General features: G+C 38.8%; 1 protein-coding gene across 2 annotated transcripts in view; it reads left to right on the plus strand.

Annotated features, from left to right (window-relative positions):
• Positions 1-206: 206 nt before the first annotated feature.
• Positions 207-24,367, plus strand: part of LOC111175271 (phosphatidylinositol 3,4,5-trisphosphate 3-phosphatase TPTE2-like) — an 85,057-nt gene continuing 60,896 nt past the window's right edge. The window contains exons 1-8 of one of the 2 annotated variants that reach the window (XM_089899644.1): positions 207-290; positions 6,331-6,375; positions 7,178-7,231; positions 12,689-12,742; positions 17,046-17,099; positions 17,768-17,821; positions 18,720-18,755; positions 19,453-19,518. In XM_089899644.1, coding sequence (XP_089755770.1) covers positions 235-290; positions 6,331-6,375; positions 7,178-7,231; positions 12,689-12,742; positions 17,046-17,099; positions 17,768-17,821; positions 18,720-18,755; positions 19,453-19,518 — 419 coding nt within the window. In that variant the 5' untranslated portion in view covers positions 207-234. Of the gene's footprint in view, positions 291-6,330; positions 6,376-7,177; positions 7,232-12,688; positions 12,743-16,138; positions 16,199-17,045; positions 17,100-17,767; positions 17,822-18,719; positions 18,756-19,452; positions 19,519-24,367 lie in introns of those variants that run through there. The other variant, XM_089899645.1, reaches the window with a different exon arrangement.

Genomic DNA, 24,367 nt, shown 5'->3' on the forward strand with positions numbered 1-24,367 from the left:
AATGTTTTTCTCTGTTTCTTGAGCTAAAATGCATGTTTCACAGGATTGATAAAATTGCACAGTATTGCAGATTTTATGTTTGCGGAGTCAAGACTTTGGAAATGCTGATCCATATGTGTGACTTTCTAACTGGGGGGACATCATATGTGTTTTAAACGTATCGAATATATAATGCATACATGCTTTTCCTTTTCTTAGATTAATTGTAGATTAAATTCAACAACAAAACAAACCATGCAGAGATTAAAGAAGAGTTCTTTATATGCCTGGTTCATGCATCAAAAAAATAAGTAAGTGATAAGATTCAAATTTACTGAATTTTAAGCATAATTCTCAGCCTTGGTTAACAGAATGGGGGGAATACACGTGTACCTTCTTTCATAATAAATGTAAGCTGTATGCAAATGAAATTAGCAAACTCCAAATTTAAAGCCCTTGTTTTTTGCCTGTAATTTCCTTAAATACTACAGGTTAGGCAGTATGTCAGTAATAGTATGCATGTGACAGTCATGGTCCCTTTAAACTTGTCCTTTAGCAGTGGCTGGTTGCCCTAATGGAGGATGTTCTGTCCATGGGTGGTGACCATTTTCCAGGGACGGCCACTACAAGGGCTTCAGTTTTCACATCTCCGTCAACACCTGAAATGTTGCTAATTACCACAGTGAAGGTCACAAATGCATTTTTATTAGTGAGATTAGTGGTTTACAAATCGGCATGATGGATATTAGAAATACAAAAATATTCAGGATCTGTGAACTGGTGAAAATGAATAATAGTAAGTATCTCGAGGAACGTAATGAGCAACTGAAGTAGTATTTGTGAAGCATCAGCACAATGCCTGGCCCTTAGTAAAGACCATTTAAATGTTTGTAAGGTGAAAGATCACTTTGTGATATTTCTTTAATATTGGAAATTTCATCCTTATTTTTTTCAGCTTTTTCTTTTCCATTTTTTCTCATTTATTCTCAGATGTCTATAATCCAGATTTTTTTTATTGGAGTATAATTGCTTTACAGTGGTGTGTTAGTTTCTGCTTTATAACAAAGTGAATCAGTTATACATATACATATGTTCCCATATCTCTTCCCTCTTGTGAATCCAGATGTTAGATATGATTTTATACTCCATATCAATTGGCTTTTGTTTTGTATGTTCTCCCTCTATATTCTTTTTTTAAATAAATTTATTTTTGGCTGTGTTGGGTCTTCGTTGCTGCACGCGGGCTTTCTCTAGTTGTGGCAACCAGGGGCTACTTTTTGTTGTGGTGTGTGGGCTTCTCATTGTGGTGGCTTCTCTTGTTGTGGAGCACAGGCTCTAGGCCCGCGGACTTCAGTAGTTGTGGCACGCGGGCTCAGTAGTTGTGGCTCGTGGGCTCTAGAGTGCAGGCTCAGTAGTTGTGGCACACAGGCTTAGTTGCTCTGCAGCATGTGGGATCTTCCTGGACCAGGGCTAGACCCGTGTCCCCTGCATTGACAGGCGGATTCTTAACCACTGTGCCACCAGGGAAGCCCTCTCTATTCTTTTCTATTTTCTGGGAGAGTTTCTCAATCTCATCTTCCAACTCTAATTTGCTTTTCACATGTACCCAAACTACTCTTTATCCCATGAATGGATTCTTTATTTCAACAATTATACTTTTACACTTAAGATTTCCTCTTGGGTTTTTTCCTTATGGTTTCTTATTCTCATTTCATGTTACTAACATCTTCTCATTTATCATTAAGTGTGCTTCTCATGTGTATTTAAAAATCTTATTACAGTAATCAAGACAGTATGGTACTGACACAAAAACAGAAATATAGATCAATGGAACAGGATAGAAAGCCCAGAGATAAACCCACGGACATATGGTCACCTAATCTATGACAAAGGAGGCTAGAATATACAATGGAGAAAAGACAGCCTCTTTAACAAGTGGTGCTGGGAAAACTGGACAGCTACATGTAAAAGAATGAAATTAGAACACTCCCTAACACCATACACAAAAAAACCCTCAAAATGGATTAAAGACCTAAATGTAAGGCCAGGCACTATAAAACTCTTAGAGAAAAACATAGGAAGAACACACTTTGACATAAATCATAGCAAGATCCTTTTTGACCCACCTCCTAAAGTAATGAGCATAAAAACAAAAATAAACAAATGGGACCTAATGAAACTTAAAAGCTTTTGCACAGCAAAGAAAACTATAAACAGAACAAAAAGACAACCCTCAGAATGGGAGAAAATACTTGCAAATGAAGCAAACAACAAAGGATTCATCTCCAAAATATACAAGCGACTCATGCAGCTCAATATCAAAAACAAACAACCCAATCCAAAAATGGGCAGAAGATCTAAACAGACATTTCTCTGAAGAAGACATACAGATGTTTTGTTCATCTCTGTTTGTTTTTTCTTTAATTCTTCTAGGTCTTTGTTAAACATTTCTTGCATCTTCTCGATCTTTGCCTCCATTCTTTTTCCGAGGTCCTGGATCATCTTCACTATCACTATTCTGAATTCTTTTTCTGGAAGGTTGCCCATCTCCACTTAATTTAGTTGTTTTTCTGGGGTTTTATCTTGTTCCTTCATCTGGTACATAGCCCTCTGCCTTTTCATTTTGTCTATCTTTCTGTGAACGTGGTTTTCATTCCCTAGGCTGCAGGACTGTAGTTCTTCTTGCTTCTGCTGTCTGCCTTCCAGTGGATGAGGCTATCTAAGAGGCTTGTGCAGGCTTCCTAATGGGAGGGACTGGTGGTGGGTGGAGCTCAGTAAAACTTTACTCTGCTTGTCTGCTGATGGGTGGGGTTTAGTTTCCTCCCTGTTGATTGTTTGGCCTGAGGCGATCCAGCACTGGAGGCTATAGGCTCTTTGGTGGGGCTAATGGTGGGCTCCAGGAGGGCTCATGCTAAGGAGTGATTCCCAGAACTTCTGCTGCCAGTGTCCTTGTCCCCACGGTGAGCCACAGCCACCCCCCACGTCTGCAGGAGACCCTCCAACACTAGCACGTAGGTCTGGTTCAGTCTTCCCAGGGGTTACTGCTCCTTCCCCTGGGGCCCGATGTGCACACTACCTTGTGTGTGCGCTCCAAGAGTGGAGTCTCTGTTTCCCCCAGTCCTGTCGACGTCCTGCAATCAAATCCCGCTAGCCTTCAAAGTCTGATTCTCTAGGAATTCCTCCTCCCGTTGCCGGACCCCCAGATTGGGAAGCCTGACGTGGGGCTCAGAACCTTCACTCCAGCGGGTGGACTTCTGTGGTGTAAGTGTTCTCCAGTCTGTGAGTCACCCACCCAGCAGTTATGGGATTTGATTTTATTGTGATTGCACCCTTCCTATCATCTCATTGTGTCTTCTCCTTTGTCTTTGGATGTGGGTTGTCTTTTTTGGTGAGTTCCAGTGTCTTCCTGTGGATGATTGTCCAGCAGTTAGTTGTGATTCTGGTGTTCTCGCAAGAGGGAGTCATTTTGTTTACTTTTGGTTCAGTGATTAGTTAGGAATCAACGTTTCTATAAAGAAGACATACAGATGGCCAAGAGGCACATGAAAAGCTGCTCAACGTCACTAATTATTAGAGAAATGCAAATCAAAACCACAGCGAGGTATCACACAGGTCAGAATGGCCATCACCAAAAAATCTACAAACAATAAATGCTGGAGAGGGTGTGGAGAAAAGGGAACCCTCTTGCACTGTTGGTGGGAATGTAAATTGATAGAGCCACTATGGAGAACAGTATGGAGATTCCTTAAAAAACTAAAAATAGAACTACCATATGACCTAGCAATTCCACTACGGGGCATACACCCAGAGAAAAGCATAATTCAAAAAGACACATGTGCCCCAATATTCATTGCAGCACTCTTTATAATAGCCAGGATATGGAAGCAACCTAAATGTCCATCAGCAGAGGAATGGATAAAGAAGGTGAGGAACATATATGCAGTGGAATATTACTCAGCCATGAAAAGGAACGAAATTGGGTCATTTGTAGAGACATAGATGGACCTAGAGACTGTCATACAGATTGAAGTAAGTCAGAAGGAGAAAAACAAATATTGTATGTTAACACATACATGTGGAATCTGAAGAAATTGGTGTAGATAATCTTATTACAAAGCAGAAATAGAGACACAGATGTAGAGAACAAATGTATGGATACCAAGGGGGAAAGCGGGGGTGGGATGAATTGGGAGATTTAGTTGACATATATACACTCTTGATACTCTGTGTAAAGAAGATAACTAACAAGAACCTACTGTATAGCCCTGGGGACTCTACTCAGTGCTCTGTGGTGACCTAAATGAGAAGGAAATCCAAAAAAGAGGGGCTATATGTATACATATAGCTGATTCACTTTGCTGTACAGTAGAAACTAACACAATATTGTAAAGCAACTATACTCCAATAAAAATGTTTTTTTAATTAGAAAAAATATCTTAGTCATTGTGTTGCAATGGTTCTGCTTCAGATGGTATATGATGTTCAGTTTGTTGTATTTTTCAGGAGTCGTACTCCTCAGGTATCTATTTTGACTTGTGAGTTCACATTCCTTGTGCCCATTGGCCCCTCTGTCTGGTAACTTGTATTAGGAAAGAGCTGAAGGTTGGGGACCGTCTCAGCATAATTATTAATAGCGCACTCTTTTTTTTTTTTTTTTTTTTTTGCGGTACGCGGGCCTCTCACTGTTGTGGCCTCTCCCGTTGCGGAGCACAGGCTCTGGACGCGCAGGCTCAGCGGCCATGGCTAACGGGCCCAGACGCTCCACGGCATGTGGGATCTTCCCGGACCAGGACACGAACCCGTGTCCCCTGCATCGGCAGGCGGACTCTCAACCACTGCGCCACTGGGGAAGCCCAACAGCGCATTCTTGTCACTTTCAAAAGTATCCTGGCTTGGATGACATGTTATAATGTCACTCTTGTTGAAAGCTAAGATCCAGGGTGTGTTTTCCTCAGTAAGTTTAACATGAGTGGAGGTGATGAGCCTGGGCACAGAGAGTCTCGGGAACCATGAAACACTGTGACCAGGCAAATCCTCTGATCAGGGTATGTCGCCTTTCAGCTCCTGGGCAAGGCAGCATTGGGGGAGACAGTCGCCCTAGGTTGTCACCTGGGGCTTTGGAGATGGGGCGTGGATGAGTGAAGGCCCAAGGATTGCTCTTCAGCCCTTTCCTGTTTTCATCAGCTAACCTAATCCTACCCTAACTTTATCCTAACTACATCTGGGTAGTTGCTACTGGGTTCTACTGAAGAGGCACTTACTGTCTCCAAGCAACTCAAGGGAAAGGCAGGAACCGAGCTTAAAATTTCCCCTCCCACTGAGCCCCTCCAGGCTGCCCTTGGCAGCCCTTTTCCTCAGTCTGTCCACCAGTTAAGGGTCGACTCTTTAGAGTCTTCCAGTTTTGTGTTATTTCTTGGAATCCATACTTCCATTCATCTTTTATAGTTTTGGGAGGAAGGCTATTTCTCATCTTGGATAGGAACCCAAGATTTCCCAGGGAATTACTCTGAGAATCTTGAAGTGTTTTTGAAATTTAAAATATGTATCAGTTTATATTGTTTTCCTGTACTGATGTTTTGAGGCATAACATTTGATGAAGAAGGCAGGCCGCCTAAAAACCAATAATATTTGTGAAATGGTGAATATTCAGCATGATCTTATGAGGTTGACGGATGCAAAGTGCATTTTTATGTGTCTTATTTTACAGCTGAGGAAATTGAGTTGTAGAGAGATTAAATTATCCAAGCCAGTGATTTGGTGGTGGGGAGTCTTGGTTTTGGATAATATAACCAAATATCTTTTTGAAATAAATTCAGAGAAAAATAACAAGGAATCATGCTAAACATGCTCTACTTCTAGTTCAGAAAAAAAATTTTAAATATTATATAGGCCACCCTTGATCGACCTACCTGTTTCCTCTCTACTGAATGATGACAAGTGACTAGTCCTTGGCGTTGGAATATTCGTTGTTCTGGCATTTTCTTTTTTTTTTTTTTTTTTCCTGTAACCCTTCATCCACCTCCTCGTCCCTATACTCTCGGCTCTTTCGTGTTTCCCAAATTGATTCCAGAGTGTGTGCATGGTTGGCAAAATGGGGAAGGAGAAAGGAGGTTTAATAATGAATGCTACATCTCCTTTGCTTCTTTCCCTCGCTCTCCAGTGGATTCACAAACACACACACAGCCCAGAGGCTGTCTCAGAGAGCCCAGTGCTGTACTCAAACGGTTTATTTAGGTTTTTCCCATATTCATGATTTTACTTTTCATGTCTTGAAATTCTATTGGGAAAAAGAAACTAATCGCCTTCCAAACTGTCTGACGTATTTTTTGTATGATTTTTACTCTTTGGCAGAGTTATGGATGCCTCTTTAGGCTCCTCTGACGACGTTGAAAAGGGGTGAGTTGACTGATGTGGGTGGTGAAAGGTATCGGGAGCGCTGACCGCAAAGGGAGGTCTCTTTCCATAAGAGACTGGAAGCTTCTATAGGTAACTTTCTTTTGGGGTCTAGATGGAAAAAAGAAGAGGTCATAAGTGGGAGAATCCTTACTCATAGTCTCTTTGTGACCTTTAGTAACTAGTAGCCAGAACTCTTAGGAAACTCTCAGAATGTCTGTGTGTGTCTCTGCTAGCATGGGCCAGGAAAGGAGGAAGGATGGGGCAGAAGAGAGCAGCCCTGCTCCATCTCAGCTCTGGCCCTCACCCTCCAGAGCTCTGCTACCATCTAAAGCTGGTGTCCCAAGTGTAAACCCACCATCATATTGGAGAGAGCCCCTGCCTCGGGCTTGTTGTTCTTTGAACCAAACTGGGGAACAGCAAAGGAGTACATAGTACAAGAAACGTAGGGCTGCAGGGAAGGGAAGGATAATCGGGAAGTTAGAAGGGGCTGGAAGTTTGTAGATCTACAGGCTGAAGTTGAATTTTGAAGTAAATGCAACCTCAGTGCAGTTACACATGAGAGTTAGGTTTAGAAATCAAGAATTGTACTTTTCTGGGTTTGTCAGTCTTCTTGGACAGGCGTAAGGTCTTCATTACAACTAATAAAGCCCTATTTCTTGGGAAAATTGAAATACTGATTGCCAAATAAGCAACTTCCATGTAGATTTTTAGGGTCCAACCAGTTTAAAAATCGAAGACTACTTGTAACTAATTAACTCTATGAAGTCATTTGGAGTTTGACCGTGTGTTTTTAATTCCTTAGAAATGACCCATATGAAGTGACATCAGGAATCTGTGACGGAGCCACCTGTGAAAGGTGAGGTGTATATTGAGGGGTGGGGGGCCAGGGGAAGTGAAGTGGAGAAATTTGGTCTCGGGATTATCCATGGCAATGCAGAATTTTCTGGACAATGATCTAAAATTCTTTCTAAAAACAGGAATTGCAGTGAGTTATGTTTACTATGTTTTTTAGACTCACGGAATCCTTATTGTTCAGATAAACGCTTTATATCACTATTCCATACAGAATATCACTAATGATAAATTTCTGCATACTAGTGAAGTAAAATAGAACAATTCTTGAGGGTCGATGGTGGTAATAAAGATGTTAACTTTGTTAATTCATATGATAAGTCAGTGTGAAGTTTGAAAGGAGGGAACTGTTGGTGGATCTCTTATCATTGGGAAGATAGGGTTTATACTGACACATGAAGAAAAGGGAAAACTATGGAAAGTAAAGATATAGTGGCACTGAACAGCACCTTCAATCAACTGGACCTAATTGACATTTATAGAAGAGCTCATTTAACAAGAGCGGAATATATATTCTTCTCAAGCTCATATGAAACATTCACCAGTATAGATCACATCCTGGGACATAAAACACACCTTAGCAAATTTAAAAGAGTAGGAATCATACAAAATTTGCTGTCAGACCACAGTAGAGTTAAACTAGAAGTCAGTAACAGAAAGATAGCTCGGAAGTCCCCAAATCCTTGAAGGTTAAACAGTGTACTTCTCAATAACACATGGGTCAAAGTAGAAGTCTCAAGAGAAATTTTAAAGTCTTTTGAACTGAATGAAAATGGAAATACAAACTATCAAAATTTGTAGGATGCAGCAAAAGCAGTGCTTAGAGGGAAATTTACAGCCTTGAATGCATATATTAAAGAAAGATCTAAAATCAATAAGCTTCCAGCTTAGGAAACAAAAGGGAAAAAAGACCAATATAAACCTAAAAAAGCAGAAGAAAAGAGATAATAAAAGAGCAGAAATCAATGAAATTGAAGGCAAGAAAACAATAGAGAAAATCAACAAAGCCAAAAGCTTCTTCTTTGAAAAGATCAATAAAATTGATATCTCTTTGGCCAGGCTAACAGGAACAAGAGTCAGAAGACACAAATTGCTAATGTCAGAAATGAAATGGGGGTTATCATGACTGATCATATGGACATTGAAGGGATAATAAAGGAATATTATGAACAACTCCAAGCCCACAAAGTTGATAGCTTACATGAAATGGAGTAATGCTTTAAAAGATACTACCAAAACTCCTACAAGGAGGAATAGATCATCTGAATAGACCTGTATCTGTTAAAGAAATGGAATCAATAATTAAACCTTCCAAAACAGACACTAGGCCTAGGTGGTTTCACTGGTCAATGGTCAACGTTCCACCAAACATTTAAGGAAGAAATGATGTCAATTCTCTAAACTGTTCCAGAGAATAAAAGCAGAGAGACCACTTCCTAACTCATTCTCTGAAGTCAGCATTACCATAAACCAGACAAAAATGTTACCAAAAAATAAAAGCACAGAACATAGAAGCAAACATTCTAAACAAAATACTGGCCAATTGAATCCTACACTGTATGTAAAAAATTATATACCCAGACCAAGTGGGATTTATCTCAGATAGGCAAGGCCAGTTCAATATTTGAAAATTGGTTAGTGTAATCCATCACATCAACAGGCTAAAGAAGAAAAATTGATTGATGCAGAAAAAGCATTTGGCAAAATCTTACACTCATTCATGATTTAAAAAAAAAAACAAAACAACTTGGCAAACTAGGAATGGAGGGCAACGTTCTCAACTTGATAAAGAGCAGCCATAAACCCCCTACAGCTAGCATCATACTTGATGGTGAGAAACTCGAAGCTTTTCTGTGAAGACCAGGTACAAGGCAAGGATGTCCCCCCAGTATCACTCCTTTTCAACATCATACTGTAAATCCTAAGAGGGATTATAGTAATGAGCAATGAGAAGGCAATAAAAGTGTGCAGATTGCAATGGAAACAATTAAATGTCTTTGTTCACCTATGACATGATTGTCTATGAAGAAAATCCAACAGAATCAATTAAAAAAAAAACTGGGCTTATTAAGCTTCTGTCCTGTAACCTTGTATAACTGCGTAATATACAAAAGCTGATAACTTCCCCATACGCCAATAATGAACAGGAGGAATTTGAAATTAGAAGGACAACACCATTTAAATTAGGACCCCCAAAATAGATTTATACCTAAGTATTTATCCAACAAAATGTACAAGATCTATCTCAGGAAAACTAAGAAATTCTTATGAATGAAATTAATGAACTAAATAAATGGCAGAGACTTTGCGTTCATGTGTAGGAAGCCTCAATGTCGTAAAGATGTTGAATTCTTTCAAATTGTAGATTCAATGCAATCTGAATCAGAATCCCAGAAAGTTATTTTGGGGATATTGGCAAACTGATTCTAAAGTTTATATGGGAAGGCAAAAGACCCAGAATAGCCAACACACTATTGAGGAAGAGTAAAGTCAGAGGACTGACAATACCCAACTTAAGTCTTAGTGTAAAGCTACAGTAATCAAGACATGTGGTGATGGTTAAAGAATAAACAAATAGATCAAAGGAATAGAATAGAGAACCCAGAAACTGGCCCACACAAATATAGACAACTGGTCTTTGATGAAGGAGCAAAGGTACGACAGTGGAGAAAGGATAGTTTTTCAACAAATCATGCTGGAACAACTGGACATCCACATGCAAAAAATAATCTAGACACAGATCTTACATGCTTCACAAAAATTATATCACAGACCTAAACATAAAATGCAAATCTCTAAAACTCCTAGAAGGTAACACAGGAGAAAAGGTGGATGACCTTTAGTTTAGTAATGACTTTTAGATACAACACCAAAATCAGGATTACGAAAGAAAAGTGATAACTTGAGCTTCATTTGAATTAAAAACTTCTGCTTTGTGAAAGATCTTGTTAAGAGAATGAGAAGACAAGTCAGTCACAGACTAGTAGAAATTATTTGCAAAAGACACATCTGATAAAGGACGGCTATCCAAATTAAACAAAACTCTTAAAACTCATCAGAAAATGAATTATCCAATTAAAAAAATGGGCAAAAGATGTGAACAGACACCTCACCAAAGAAAATACACAGGTGGCAAATAAGCATATGAGAAGATGCTCAACATCACATGTCACTCAGGAATTGCAAATTAAAACAAATTTCGTTGCATGCCTCTTAAAATGGTCAAAATCTGGGACACTGACCACACCAAATGACAGTGAGGGTGTGGACAGCAGGAAACTTCATTCACTGCTGGTGGCAGTGCAAACTGGTGCAGCCACTTTGGAAGGCAGTTTGGCAGTGTCTTACAAAGCAAAATGTAGTCTTGCCATATGATTCAGAAATTATGCTCCAAATGCTTTGGAAACTTGTCTACACAAACACCTGCACACAACTATTTTAGTAGCTTTACTGATAATTGCCAAAAACTGGAAGCAACCAAGATGTCATAGATGAATAGAAAAACAAACTGTGATAGCTATATATAATGGAAAATTATTTCACAATTAAAAGAAATGAGCTATCAAGCCATACAAAGAAACAGAGGAACCTTAAATGCATAAGTGCTAAGTGAAAGAAATCAGTCTGAAAAGGCTACATACTATGTGATTCCAACTATATGACACCTGTGGCAAAGGTAAAACTATAGAGACAGTAAAAAATATTAGGAGTCGGGATTGGGGGGGCAGAGGGATGAATAGGCAGAGCACAGGAGATGCTTAGGGCAGGGCAACAATTCAGTATGATGCTGTAATGGTGGATACATGGCGTTATGCATTTGGCAAAATCAGTAGACCTGTACAACACAAAGGGTGAACACCAGTTTCAGCTATGGACATTAGTTAACAATAACAGATCGATATTGGTTCATCAGTTGTAACAGATGTACCAGACGAATGCAAGATATTAATAATAGGAGAAACTGTTAGGGAGAAGGAGGTATATGGAACTCTCTCTATTTCCTGCTTAATTTTTCTATAAACCTAAACTTGTTCTAAAAAATAAACTATTTAAAAAAATTTACAACCACAAAGGAATATCACCTCATGCCTGTTAGAATGGCATTGTTGGGCTTCCCTGGTGGCACAGTGGTTAAGAATCCGCCTGCCAATGCAGGGGACACAGGTTCAAGCCCTGGTCCAGGAAGATCCCACATGCTGTGGAGCAACTAAGCCCATGCGCCACAACTACTGAGCCTGCGCTCTAGAGCCCGCGAGCCACACCCACTGAGCCCATGTTCCACAACTACTGAAGCCCACATGCCTAGAGCCCGTGCTCAACAAGAGAAGCCACTGCAATGAGAAGCCCGCGCACTGCAACAAAGAGTAGACCCCGTTTACCACAACTAGAGAAAACCCGCGTGCAGCTACAAAGACCCAATGCAGCCAAAAAAATAAATATAAATAAAATAAATTTTAAAAATATGTATGTATAGAATGGCATTGTCAGAAAGATAAAAAATAACAAGTGTTGACAAGGATGTGGAGAAAAGGGAAGGCTTGTGCACTGTTGGTAGGAATGTAAATTGTTACAGCCACTATGAAAAACACTATGGAAATTTCTCAAAAAATTAAAAATAGAATTGTCATATGACCCAGCAATTCCGCTTCTGAGTATTTATCTGAAGAAATTGAAAACACTAACTTGAAAAGACATTTGCACCCCCGTGTTCATTGCATTATTTACAGTAGCCAAGACATGGCGACAACGTGTCCATTGACCAATGAATGGATAAAGAAGTTGTGGTATATATGTATACAATGGAATATATTCAGCCATAAAAAAAAGAATGAAATCTTGCTATTTGTAACAGCATGGGTAGAACTTGTGGACATTTACACTAAGTGAAATAAGTTAGAGAAAGATAAATATCATATGAGCTCACTTGTATGTGAAATCTTAAAAAAAGGTCATAAATAAGAGAAAAGATTGGTGGTTTCCAGAAATGGGGGGTGAGGGCTGCGTAGGGGGTGGGTGAAATGGGTGAGGGAAGTCAAAAGGTACAAACTTCCAGTTATAAAATAAGTCACCCTGGGGATGTAATGTACAGCATGGTGACTATAGTGAATAATACTAATAATACCGTATGAGGGATGGTACCTGCAAACTACAGTTGAATTTGAAATAATTGCAAACACAAAAACCAGTTACACCTTGGGATTAGGTTCAGAAGTAAAGAAATGTTTTTAAATCTTGATCCAGTAAGGATTCTTTTACAGGCCTAGGAATTTCATTGCCACCATGTAAAGCCACATTTCTAGGGTAAAATGAAATACGTATTTCCAAATAACCAAATTACGCGTGAATTTGTAATTTTCAATTCATAATTGAAAATTTGTTTCTCTCTCTACAACTTAGCTAATTTGAATGAAAAAAGTAAGTCTGAAATCACATGATGTTTCTGTACATTTTAATCCTTAAGCTATGAGCCGAATGAATTGATATCTGTAACCAGTAAGGAAGCCATCACTGAAAGGTGAGATTATATACAGATAGATAGATATGTAAAGATGCACATACAGAGATATTTAATACTAAGTTTCTTGTATGCTTTTTCTAAAATGTTGGCATGTTCTGTATGTAACATTCTTTTTTTTGATCTAGTTGGATAAAAGAGAAACAGATCAGAAGAGGGAGACTTACTCCCATCTGAGTGACTAGTAGCCAAAACTCTTAGAAACCTGTTAGATTGCCTGTGTGAGACTCTGCTAGAATGGGTTGTATTAGTTTGCTAGAGCTGCTGTAACAAAATATCACAAATCTAGTGGTTTAAACAACAAAAATTTGTCTCAATCCTCAAGGCTAGAAGTTGGTATCAGGATGTTGGCAGGGTTGGTTTCTTCTGAGAGCTGTGAGGAAGAATCTCTTCCATGCCTCCCTCCTAGCTTCTGGTGGCTGCTGTCAATCGCTCCAATCTCTGCTTTCAACTTCACATGGCATTCTTTACTTTTGTGTAAGGACATCAGTCATATTGGATTAGGAACCCACCCTAACCAGTAGGACCACATCTTGACTAATTACCTCTGCAACAATGCTACTTTTCATAAGGTCACATTCTGAGTTAAAGGGGATAAGACTTCACCATATGAATTTTAGTGGGACGGTGTTCAGCCTACAATGTGGGACAAATGAGGAGAGATTCATATTTGGAAACAAGGGGAAGGCTAGCAGTGGCCTGGGAAGAGATGAGCCCTTAACAGAAGGGAATGGAGCTAACAGACCCTAGATCTGTCCCACACCCTCCAGAGCTCTGCCACTACGTAAGGGTCCTCAAACCCAAACCCATGATGGCAGTGGAAGTGGCTGGAGCCATCACTGCCTCAGGCCTGCAGTTGTTGACCCTGTGTGAGGGATCAACATTATGTAGTGTCCTTCCTTGTCTCTTGTAACATTCTTTATTTTAAAGTCTATTTTATCTGAGTATTGCTACTCCAGCTTTCTTTTGATTCCCATTTGCATGGAATATCTTTTTCCATCCCCTCACTTTCAGTCTGAATGTGTCCCTAGGTCTGAAGTGGGTCTCTTGTAGATAGCATATATATGGATCTTGTTTTTGTATCCATTCAGCGAGACTGTGTCTTTTGGTTGGAGCATTTAATCCATTCACATTTAAGGTAATTATCGATATGTATGTTCCTATGACCATTTTCTTAATTGTTTTGGATTTGTTTTTGTAGATCCTTTTCTTCTCTTGTGTTTCCCACTTAGAGAAGTTCCTTTAGCATTTGTTGTAGAGCTGGTTTGTTGGTGCTGAATTCTCTTAGCTTTTGCTTGTCTGTAAAGCTTCAGATTTCTCCGTCGAATCTGAATGAGACCCTTGCTGGGTAGAACAATCTTGGTTGTAGGTTCTTCCCTTTCATCACTTTAAGTATATCATGCCACTCCCTTCTGGCTTGTAGAGTTTCTGCTGAGAAAACAGCTGTTAACCTTATGGGAGTTCCCTTGTATGTTATTTGTTGTTTTTCCCTTGCTGCTTTCAATAAATTTTCTTTGTCTTTAATTTTTGCCAATTTGATTACTACGTGTCTCGGTGTGTTTCTCCTTGGGTTTATCCTGTATGGGACTCTCTGTGCTTCCTGGACTTGGGTGGCTATTTCCTTTCTCATGTTAGGGAAGTTTTCAACTATAATCTCTTCAAATATTTTCTCTGGTCCTTTCTCTCTTCTCCTTCTGGGACCCCATATAATGCGAATGTTGCTGCGTTTAATGTTGTCCCAGAGGTCTCTTAGGCTGTCTTCGTTTCTTTTCATTCTTTTTTCTTTATTCTGTTGCACAGCACTGAATTCCACCATTCTTCCAGGTCACTTATCAGTTCTTCTGCCTCAGTTATTCTGCTATTGATTCCTTCTAGTGTAGTTTTCATTTCAGTTATTGTGTTGTTCATCTCTGTTTGTTTGTTCTTTAATTCTTCTAGATCTTTGTTAAACATTTATTGCATCTTCTCGATCTTTGCCTCCATTCTGTTTCCGAGGACCTGGATCATCTTCACCATCATTATTCTGAATTCTTTTTCTGGAAGGTTGCCTATCTCCACTTCATTTAGTTGTTTTTCTGGGGTTTTATCTTGTTCCTTCATCTAGTCCATAGTCCTCTGCCTTTTCATCTTGTCTGTCTTTCTGTCAATGTGGTTTTGTTCCACAGGCTGCAGGATTGTAGTTCTTACTTTTGCTGTCTGCCCTCTGGTGGACGAGGCTATCTAAGAGGCTTGTGCAAGTTTCCTGATGGGAGGGACTGGTGGTGGGTAGAGCTGGCTTTTGCTTTGGTGGGCAGAGCTCAGTAAAACTTAAATCCACTTGTCTGCTGATGGGTGGGGCTTGGTTCCCTCCCTGTTGGTTGTTTGCCTTCAGGCAAACCAACACTGGAGCCTACCAGGGCTCTTTGATGGGGCTAATGGCAGACTCTGGGAGGGCTCACGCCAAGGAGAGCTTCCCAGCACTTCTGCTGACAGTGTCCTTGTCCCCTCGGTGAGCCACTGCCGCCCCCCACCTCTGCAGGAGACCCTCCAACACTAGCAGGTAGGTCTGGTTCAGTCTCCTATGGGATCACTGCTCCTTCCCCTGGGTCCCGATGTGCCCACTACCTTGTGTGTGCCCTCCAAGAGTGGAGTCTCTGTTTCCCCCAGTCCTGTCGACGTCCTGCAATCAAATCCCGCTAGCCTTCAAAGTCTGGTTCTCTAGGAATTCCTCCTCCCGTTGTTGGACCCCCAGATTGGGAAGCCTGACGTGGGGCTCAGAACCTTCACTCCAGCGGGTGGACTTCTGTGGTGTAAGTGTTCTCCAGTCTGTGAGTCACCCACCCAGCAGTTATGGGATTTGATTTTATTGTGATTGCGCCCCTCCTATCGTCTCATTGTGGCGTCTCCTTTGTCTTTGGATGTGGGGTGTCTTTTCTGGTGAGTTCCAGTGTCTTCCTGTCGATGATTGTTCAGCAGTTAGTTGTGATTCTGGTGTTTGTGCAAGAGGGAGTGAGAGCACGTCCTTCTACTCCGCCATCTTGAACCAACCTTGAGTCATTAACTTTTTGTTGGGTCAAAAATATTCATTACAATGTATATAGAATCATTTCTAGGAAAAATGAGATATCAAGTTCCAGATAACTGATTGACATGTGAATTTCCTAAGAGCCAACCAGTTGATAAGCTTAAGTGTAATTGTAGCAGGGAATTCTCTGGCGGTCCAGTGGTTAGGACAGCACACTCTCACTGCTGAGGGCCCAGGTTCAATCCCTGTTTGGGGAACTAAGATCCCACAGGATGCACAGTGCAACCAAAAAAAAAAAAAAAAAAGTAATTATAGCTAATTTGAACTAAAAATTTAAAGGTCTAGAAGTCATGTGGTATCTTACTATGTCATTTTTAATACCATAGCACAAAAACAAAAAAATACCATAGCACTACCCTGAGTGAATTGGCAGGAGGATTCTTCATGGTAAAGTAAGATATGATAAATAAATACATGTATAATACGTACATACATAACATATTCAGAGAGATTGAGATTTGGGATGTTCACCCTTAGGAGCACCCATGGGAATATAGAGTTCCCTTCATACTGTTTCTAACGTCCACTCATGGTAAGATTCTATGTGGAATAGTCTTTGTCTTTTGAAGTGAGGTAGAAAAAGAGGCACAAGACATAGAGGGAGTCTTCTTACTCCCAGTCTTGACTCTCAGTTACTAGCAGCCAAACTCTCGGAAAACTGTCAGATTGCCTGTGTATGAGACTCTCCTGGAGTGGGTGTGGGGAAGATGAAAGCCGTCTGGAGCAAGGAGAATAATAATAAATTGTATCAGCTACTATGTGAGGCCGATAACCCAAATCCAGACCCATGTCCACATCAGATGGAGCCCCTGACTCAGGCCTGTAGTTACTTGACCCTATGTCAGGAGCAGGAAAGACGAGCATGCTTCCTGTGGAGCACAGACGTGGTCAGGAAGTTAGATTGGTCAAGAAAGTTGGGTACCTACAACCTGAAGTTGAATTTGAAATAAATTCCACCCCAAAAGGTTGTTACACATTGGATCAGGTTCAGTAGTAAAGAACTGTACTTCAGTCTTGAGTCATTACCTTTTTGACAAGTGTAAGATATTCATTACAAATACATAAATCCTCATTTCTGGGGAAAATGACCTACCAGGTTTCAAGCAATCGATTTACATGTCAGTTTTTAAAGGGTCATCTAGTTTATAAGTGAAAGCATTAATTTAAACTAATTTGAACCAGAAGGTTTAACTGAGAAAATTATAGGGTGTCTGACTCTGTGCCTTTTTAATCCTTTAGCACTGCTTTGAGTGAATTGACAACAGGAAGACCTGATGGACCCACCACTAATACGTGAGATAGAAATAAAGATAGAGAAATGTCAACAAAAAAATATATATGTATATAAATGCAGAGAGAGAGAGCATGCGAGAATGAGAGAAACAGAGAGAGGAAAGGGGAGAGAGGTTGATTGTATTTGGGAGGTTCATTTTTAGGAGTATTCATGACATAACAGAGTGTCTTTGACATTGTTTCTAAATCTTTTTACTGTAGCCTATGTAAGTATGTTTCTTTCTTTTTTTTGTATCTAGTTGGATAAAACAGAAACAGGTCATAAGAGGGGTGCTTCTTACTCATCTGTTTATCACCCTTAGATGCAACCGAAACCCCTAGGGAACTATCCAAATGCTTGTGTGTGAGGCTCTACTAAAATGGGCCAAGAAAGGAGAGAAACTGATTTTGCGAGGAGAAAGTTGTACTCCTGAAGGGGTTCAGGAGTCAAGAAATGTCTATAAACTTGATTCATGACTTCCCCCACCCCAGGGCTTAAGATTTTCATTACAAATGTATAAAGCTTCACTTACAGGGGAAAAATGAAATACCAGGTTTTAAATAACTGATTAGAATGTTATTTTTAGGACAACTAGGTTATAAATTGTAGAGCAATTGTAGCTAATGTGCACTTAAAAATAAGTCTAGGGAGATGTGAAGTCTTACCATGTGCATTTATAATCCTTTAGCTATGACCAGAGCGAGGTGGAAAAAGTAACTTGTGTTGAACCCTTCGATGAAAGGTGAGATATAATTATATATAGATAGTGTAAGGGGGGATATTGAGATTTGTGAAATTTATTCTGGGGACCATCTATGGCAATACAGAGTTTCTTCGACGCTTTATCTAAGGGTTTTGTTTGTTTTGCCAGCCTCAATATGTTTCTTTCTTTCTTTTTTGGATCTATTTGGGGGAGAAAAAAGAACAGGTCATAAAAGGGAGTGTTCTTACCCCTAGTCTGTTTGTTACCCTTAGTTAGGAGCAGCCACTATCTGATACTTTCCTTTAGGATCAGATTGCCCATGCGTGGGCCGGAGAGAGGACAGAATCATAATAGGAGTTAGGAGAGGGTCTCAGTGGATAGAGAGCAGAGGGGAACCCTCAGCAGAAAAAAATGGATCTGATCCTGGATGTGTCCCTCACCTTCCAGAACTCTGCCACCATGTGAGGCTGGTGCCCCAAACCCAAACCCAAACCCACCATCACATTGGAGGGAGCCCCTGCCTTGTCTTGACCCTGTCTGAAGGGCAGGAAAGACGTCTGTGATTTGTGAAGAGTTACTAGGTGGTGTAGGGACTTGAGAAGGCAGAAAATTATAGGACAAGTGAGATGAGTACCTACAAACTCAAGCTGAATTTGAAGTAAATTTAATCACAAAATGGTGTTACACTTGGGGGTTAGGTTTGGGAGTAAAGAAATGTACATAAATTTGATTTATTAAGTTTTCCCACAGGACTAAGATTTTTATTACCAACATATAAAGTTCATTTCTACAGAAAAATTAAATACCAGGTTTTAAATAACTGATTAGAATGTTATTTTTAGGGCGACTAAATTGCAGAGTAATTATAGCTAAATTGCATTTAAAAATAAATCTATAAGACACATGGAGTCTTACTATGTACATTTTAATCCTTTAGCCCTGACTCATGTGAATTGAGAGGCAGAGATGAAAGGTGAGATATAAATATAGAGAGAGGGTAAAAGGGGAGGACATTGAGATTTGTGAAACCCAATTAGTTATGGAGTCCTTGTCTCAGGCAGTGATTTGAAACCTATTCAAGGAGAAAACGATATCCATAGTATGTGAAAAGTAGGTGGTGCAGGGACCCAGGTTCCAAATAACTGACATATAAGCTTTTTAGAGTTCAACCAGTTTATAAGTTCTAGAGCAAGTGTATCCAATTTCAGCCAAAAAAAAGTGAAGTCATTTCGTGCTATGTACATTTTTAATCCTTCACAGTGACCCAAATAAATTGACATCAAAGGTCTTTGACTACTTTGATATATCTTGCCTTTTAGTTATGGTGCCTTCCAAGGCTGCTGATATAATTTACTTGCATCAGTGCTATCTATATATTATTAATCTCTGTCTTTATAGAAAGAGTGAGACAGAGAGAAGCAGAGACAGAGACATAGGGAGAAACAGAGAGGGAAAGACTTGCAAATTTCAGTCTTAGAAGTATCCATAGGAATACAGAGTTTTCTAGACAATGATTCTAAATTTCTTTCTGTAAGTTTGGGTCATCCAGTGAGCTAAGTCATGGTTCCTTTAGATTTAAGGAATTCTTTTTCTTCAAATAAGTTTTTCATATCACTGTTCCATGTAGCAAATCTCTAATGATATATTTTTGCATTTGTTGGCGGTTAAAGTATGAAGGAACAGCTGTCCAAGATCGATGATGGTGATGAAGACATTGACCTTCTCAATTCACATTAGTAAGTCAGTTTGAAGTTCAGAGGGAGGGAGCTGTTGACGGATTTCTTATCTTTTAGAAGATGGGGCTTATGCTGAGGTGAAAAAAAAAGGAGCTATGGAAAAGATAGCAAAATGTTTGGGAGGGAGGGTGTAAAATGATTCCATTTGAATTTGTATATAAGTACCATACTTGAAAAAATATTTCCACATATTCACAAGTGTTCTTCTAGTTTGAAAATGTGAAAATATCCTTAGTAGAGACTAATTTTATTACAAAGTTTCTTTCTAAACAGAGGATTGCAGAATGCTACTTGCTCTTCACTTGTGTTCCTTTCTCATTTTTCTTGGATATGTTCTGATTCTTAGTTTTGTTGATTTCGTCTATGAGCAAATGGGACTGAGAGCAAAAGTAAACATGTTTTGCTGATTAAAGACCTCTTAATGTCCATTGGGATTTTATTAATTTTGAGTAATCTCACGAGAGTACTTCCTGTTGCACTGATCTGAAGGCATTTTTACCTGTACTCAATGACAGGGACACGATACCTTCTTAAAATCACATACGTCTGAGTCTCCCTCCCCCAAACTACTGTGTATAAAATAAGCATCAAGGATATATTGTACAGCACAGGGAAATATAGCCATTATTCTGTAATAACTTTAAATAGAATATAAGCTATAAAATTATTGAGTCACTATGTTGTACACCCAAAACTAATATAATATTGTAATTCAATTGTACTTCAAAGAAAAGCCCATATGTCTGGACTGCAGAATTATTCATGCAATTTTTCTTCTGCTACTCTCTTGGCCAGTTACTTAACCATTCACCAACTTGAATTAATGTTGGGGAGTGAGTATTGCTAAAGAGGCAATGAATTGGTTACTGTTGTAATCTGTTGGTGTCTAGACAAAAACAACATGAAAAATAAAGGGGCGACTAATGAATACAAGTAGTTCTTCAAATTACCCATGAATTTCCATTTTCTGTTTTTTCATCATGGGCCATCAGTGAAGAGTTCACTCTGCTACTTAATTAAATGATATGTCTGCATATTAACTATATATTTTCTGCAATGAGGCTGCCCAGGGCGGGGGGCAAAATTTGAATAGACTGAGGAAGGCAAGCATTTCCTTCTTCTTACAAACAAAAAGTGTTAGTTTAGTTTTGTTTTTTAAATTACAAATGCTTATGGTATAGATTTGGGTGGCATTTGCAATAGTCCCTGTGTGAGAGACACTGGTGTTTCAGACTGGGGGATGGTATTAGATTTGGAGTAAGACCTGGAATCAGTGCTTGGCTTTGGCATCTAATATGCACTGGACACTTGGCAAAATACTAAACTACCTTAAATTTTAGGTCTTTTATCTGTAAACTGGTAATAATGCTATCTACAATATCTATCTACTGGGTGCTAGGTGTAGTATAATAAAAAAACTAAAAATAAATGTGGAGTAATATGTACACACATATTATTCAGTGTGATTTTAAAACTCTAAAGCACCATAAATAATTTTTATACTAAAAACCAAAAATAAAGCAACAAAATTTCACTATTAGGAAAATCAGAAAATACAAACAAGCAATAAATCCTCCCATTAATAGGCATTGCTAATGTTTAATAGATGCCCTTCAAGGTTCTTTAGGCTTTTTGTTTATGGATATGGTATCATACATTGTTTTAAAAATAACCTTATTACTTAGTGACATATCATGACTATATTTCCATGCATTTACATTTACAACATTATATATTTTTTAATTTCAGATTTTTTATTGTTGCCTGAAGTTCTGCCTGTATTTGACTTTATTGATTTTTAAATTTGCAACATTCCTTTTGACAGCTGTATAATATTTCATGGTATAGATGTTTAAATTGTCATTCATTTAAATTGTCAGATATTTCTGGACATTTAAGCTGTGACTTCTTAAAAAAAAATGATGAATAACTTTGAGACCAAACCTCTGTATATTTTATTTCTTTATAATAAAAATTCTCAGAGGTGGAAATTCTGTGTCAAAAGGAACGTTTGTGAGGCTATTGATTTTGATACTTTCCACACCAAGATGCAGTGTACATTTCTTCCCCTTTCACGCTAGCCATCGCTCATCTTTTCAATGTTAGTAAATATGTTTGTTCTAATGCACATTTGACATTGTTTTTGTTTATACTTTTTTCATAGAACTTGTATTTCATTGTTTGCAAACTACCTTTGCCTGTTTAAAATCGGGGTGTTTATCACTGCCATTGGATAGAAAAGTTAAATATATCCTTTTTATATCATAGATAGGGCAAGTATTTTTTCCCAGGTTGCCTAGCTTTTCACTATATAGAAGTTTATAATCCTCATACAGTTGAGTACATCTGTCCTTTTCTTTATGATCGATGCCTTTAGTGTCAGAAAGTCTTTCTCTACCTAAGATTTTAATATATTCACCAAAATTCATCTATGTTTTGAATTTATTTTCTATATTTAAATAAAACATCTGCCCAGGATTTATTTTGTATTAAGGTATAAAATGTAGGAGTCTACTTTTCTCCCAGGTGACTACTTAGTTTTCCCAGCATCAAAGTTGCATCCCCCTCCATTGTCCTTACCCTAATTTAATGATCCTTATTGCATTTATCACCTTATAACTTACTACCTTATTTACTTATTTATTATATTCATGGTCTGCACGAGACAGAATTTAAACATCATGATGGAAGAAAATTTTGTCCATTTTTTTAACTGCTGTATCTCCAGTGCCTCAAACAGTGCCATGGCACATAGTAGGCACTCAGTGAGTTTGGCTGAATGAATGAACCCATTATTGAAAACATTTATATCTTGTTCAAAGATTTTAAAATCCATCTCTATTATGTTATGAATCTTTATACACTGGGTCTTTCCAGAATCTATTTAATCATTTTTCTAGCCTTCTGATTTCAGCATGCTTTTCACACATTATGATATAATTTATAGTGAACTAAAACACTTTTTAAAAACATAAGTTCCATCTTTTCCTCTTTCCCTTTTGTTTTTGGAGTCACAAATTACCTGTTTTTGTTTAGTGAGTTTGTTACCAAACTATAGATAGCTATAGTTATTTTTCTACTTTCTTTTTTTCTCTCCCTTTAACCTTTATACTATAATAAAGTATTTAAAAACCTATCTTGGTAAAGAGTGGCAATTTTCTGGTTCTATTTATCACCTTGCTCAAAGTTTTGTGTATTTTTGTCATTTTGTTTCTGATAGAAGAGTTCCTTTCAACATCTCTTGTAAGGCAGGTCTAGTGTTGATGAACTCCAGCTTCTCTTTGTCTGGGAAAGCATTTATTTCTCCTTCATATCTGAATGATAACTGTGTTATATAGAGTGTTCTTGGGTGACAGTTTTTATCTTTCAGTATTTTGAGAATGTCATTCCACTCCCTCTTGGCCTGTAGGGTTTCTGCTGAGAAATCTGCTGATAGCCTAATAGTGGGGGTTCCCTGGTAGGTTACCATCCTTTTTGCCCTGGCTGATTTTAAAATTCTTTGTCATTCACTTTTAACAATTTTAATAATATGTGTCTTGGAGAAGGTCTTTTTGCATTGAGGTAATTAGGTGTTCTCTTAGCTTAATGGACTTGTAACTCCAGTTCCTTCCCCAAGTTTGGGATGTTCTCAGCTATTGTTTCTTTAAATAAACTCTCTGCTCCCTTTTCCCTCTCTTCTCCTTCTGGGATATGCACTATCGTAATGTTGTCCTTCCTGAAAGAGTCAGATAACTCTCTCAGGATTTCTTCCTTTTAAAAATCTTTTTTCTCTTTCCTCTTCCACTTGTATCATTTGTAGATTGCTGTATTCCAGCTTGCTAATTCTCTCTTCCATATTGTCTGCTCTGTTTCCAATGCTTCTAATGTGTGTTCTTCATCTCATTTATTGAGTTCTTCAGCTCCAGAGTTTCTTTTTGGTTCCTTTTTATTTATTTATTTATTTTAATTATTTTTTATTGACGTATAGTTGATTTACAATGTTGTGTTAGTTTCTGCTGTACAGCAAAGTGAGTCAGTTATACCTATACATATATATCCACTCTATTGAGTAGAGTTCCCTGTACTACACAGTAGGTTCTTATTCGTTATCTATTTTATATATAGTAGTGTGTATATGTCAATCCCAGTCTCCCAATTGTTTCTTTTTAGAGTTTCAGTCTCTTTGGTAAAATATTCTTTCTGTTCATTCATTTTTATTCCTGAGCTCATTAAAGTACCTTTCTGAATTTTCTTATATCTCATTGAGTTCATGGGCTGTGCCACTGCAGGTGGGGGAGTGGCAGTGAGGTTGTGGTCACCTCGACTGCTGGAGGGACAGGATCCCAGGCTCCACTGTTGGTCAGTTACATGGAGCCATGGGTGCTGGTGTGGTCTGGAGCCTGTAGTCATGTGTTCTGCTTCCCCTGCTGCTACTGTGTTCTCTGAAGCTGTGTGCACAGCTGCTGTGGTCAGAGGGCCAGGATTGCAGGCACTGATTCCACTGTTCCCTCGTTGCATCTCTTCTAAGTGTTCCAATTCACCCGCCTTTAGATGTACAGATGTGTGGAGTCCTCTGGCAAACTGTTGTGTTGGACAGTGGCACCTTTGTTGAGTTGTGGGTTTTATTGGTTGTAGATTGAAGGGGAGAGACAAAGGTAGTTTTTCACTGTGTCATGTTTCTGACATCACTGTGAATGTACCATATTTTCTTATCCATTCACCCATTGATGGGCATTTGGATTATTTCCAGTTTTGGCCTGTTATGAGTAATGTGGCTATGAACATTTATGTACAAGTTTTTTGTGTGGACACAACTTTCATTTATCTTGGGTTAGTGCCAAGGAATAGGATTGCTGATACTTATGGTAAA

Source organism: Delphinapterus leucas, chromosome 18 (assembly GCF_059928025.1).
Source record: "Delphinapterus leucas isolate spDelLeu-1000000601 "Yukka" chromosome 18, BTC_Dleu_Yukka2, whole genome shotgun sequence".
In the NCBI taxonomy this organism is placed as follows: domain Eukaryota; kingdom Metazoa; phylum Chordata; class Mammalia; order Artiodactyla; family Monodontidae; genus Delphinapterus; species Delphinapterus leucas.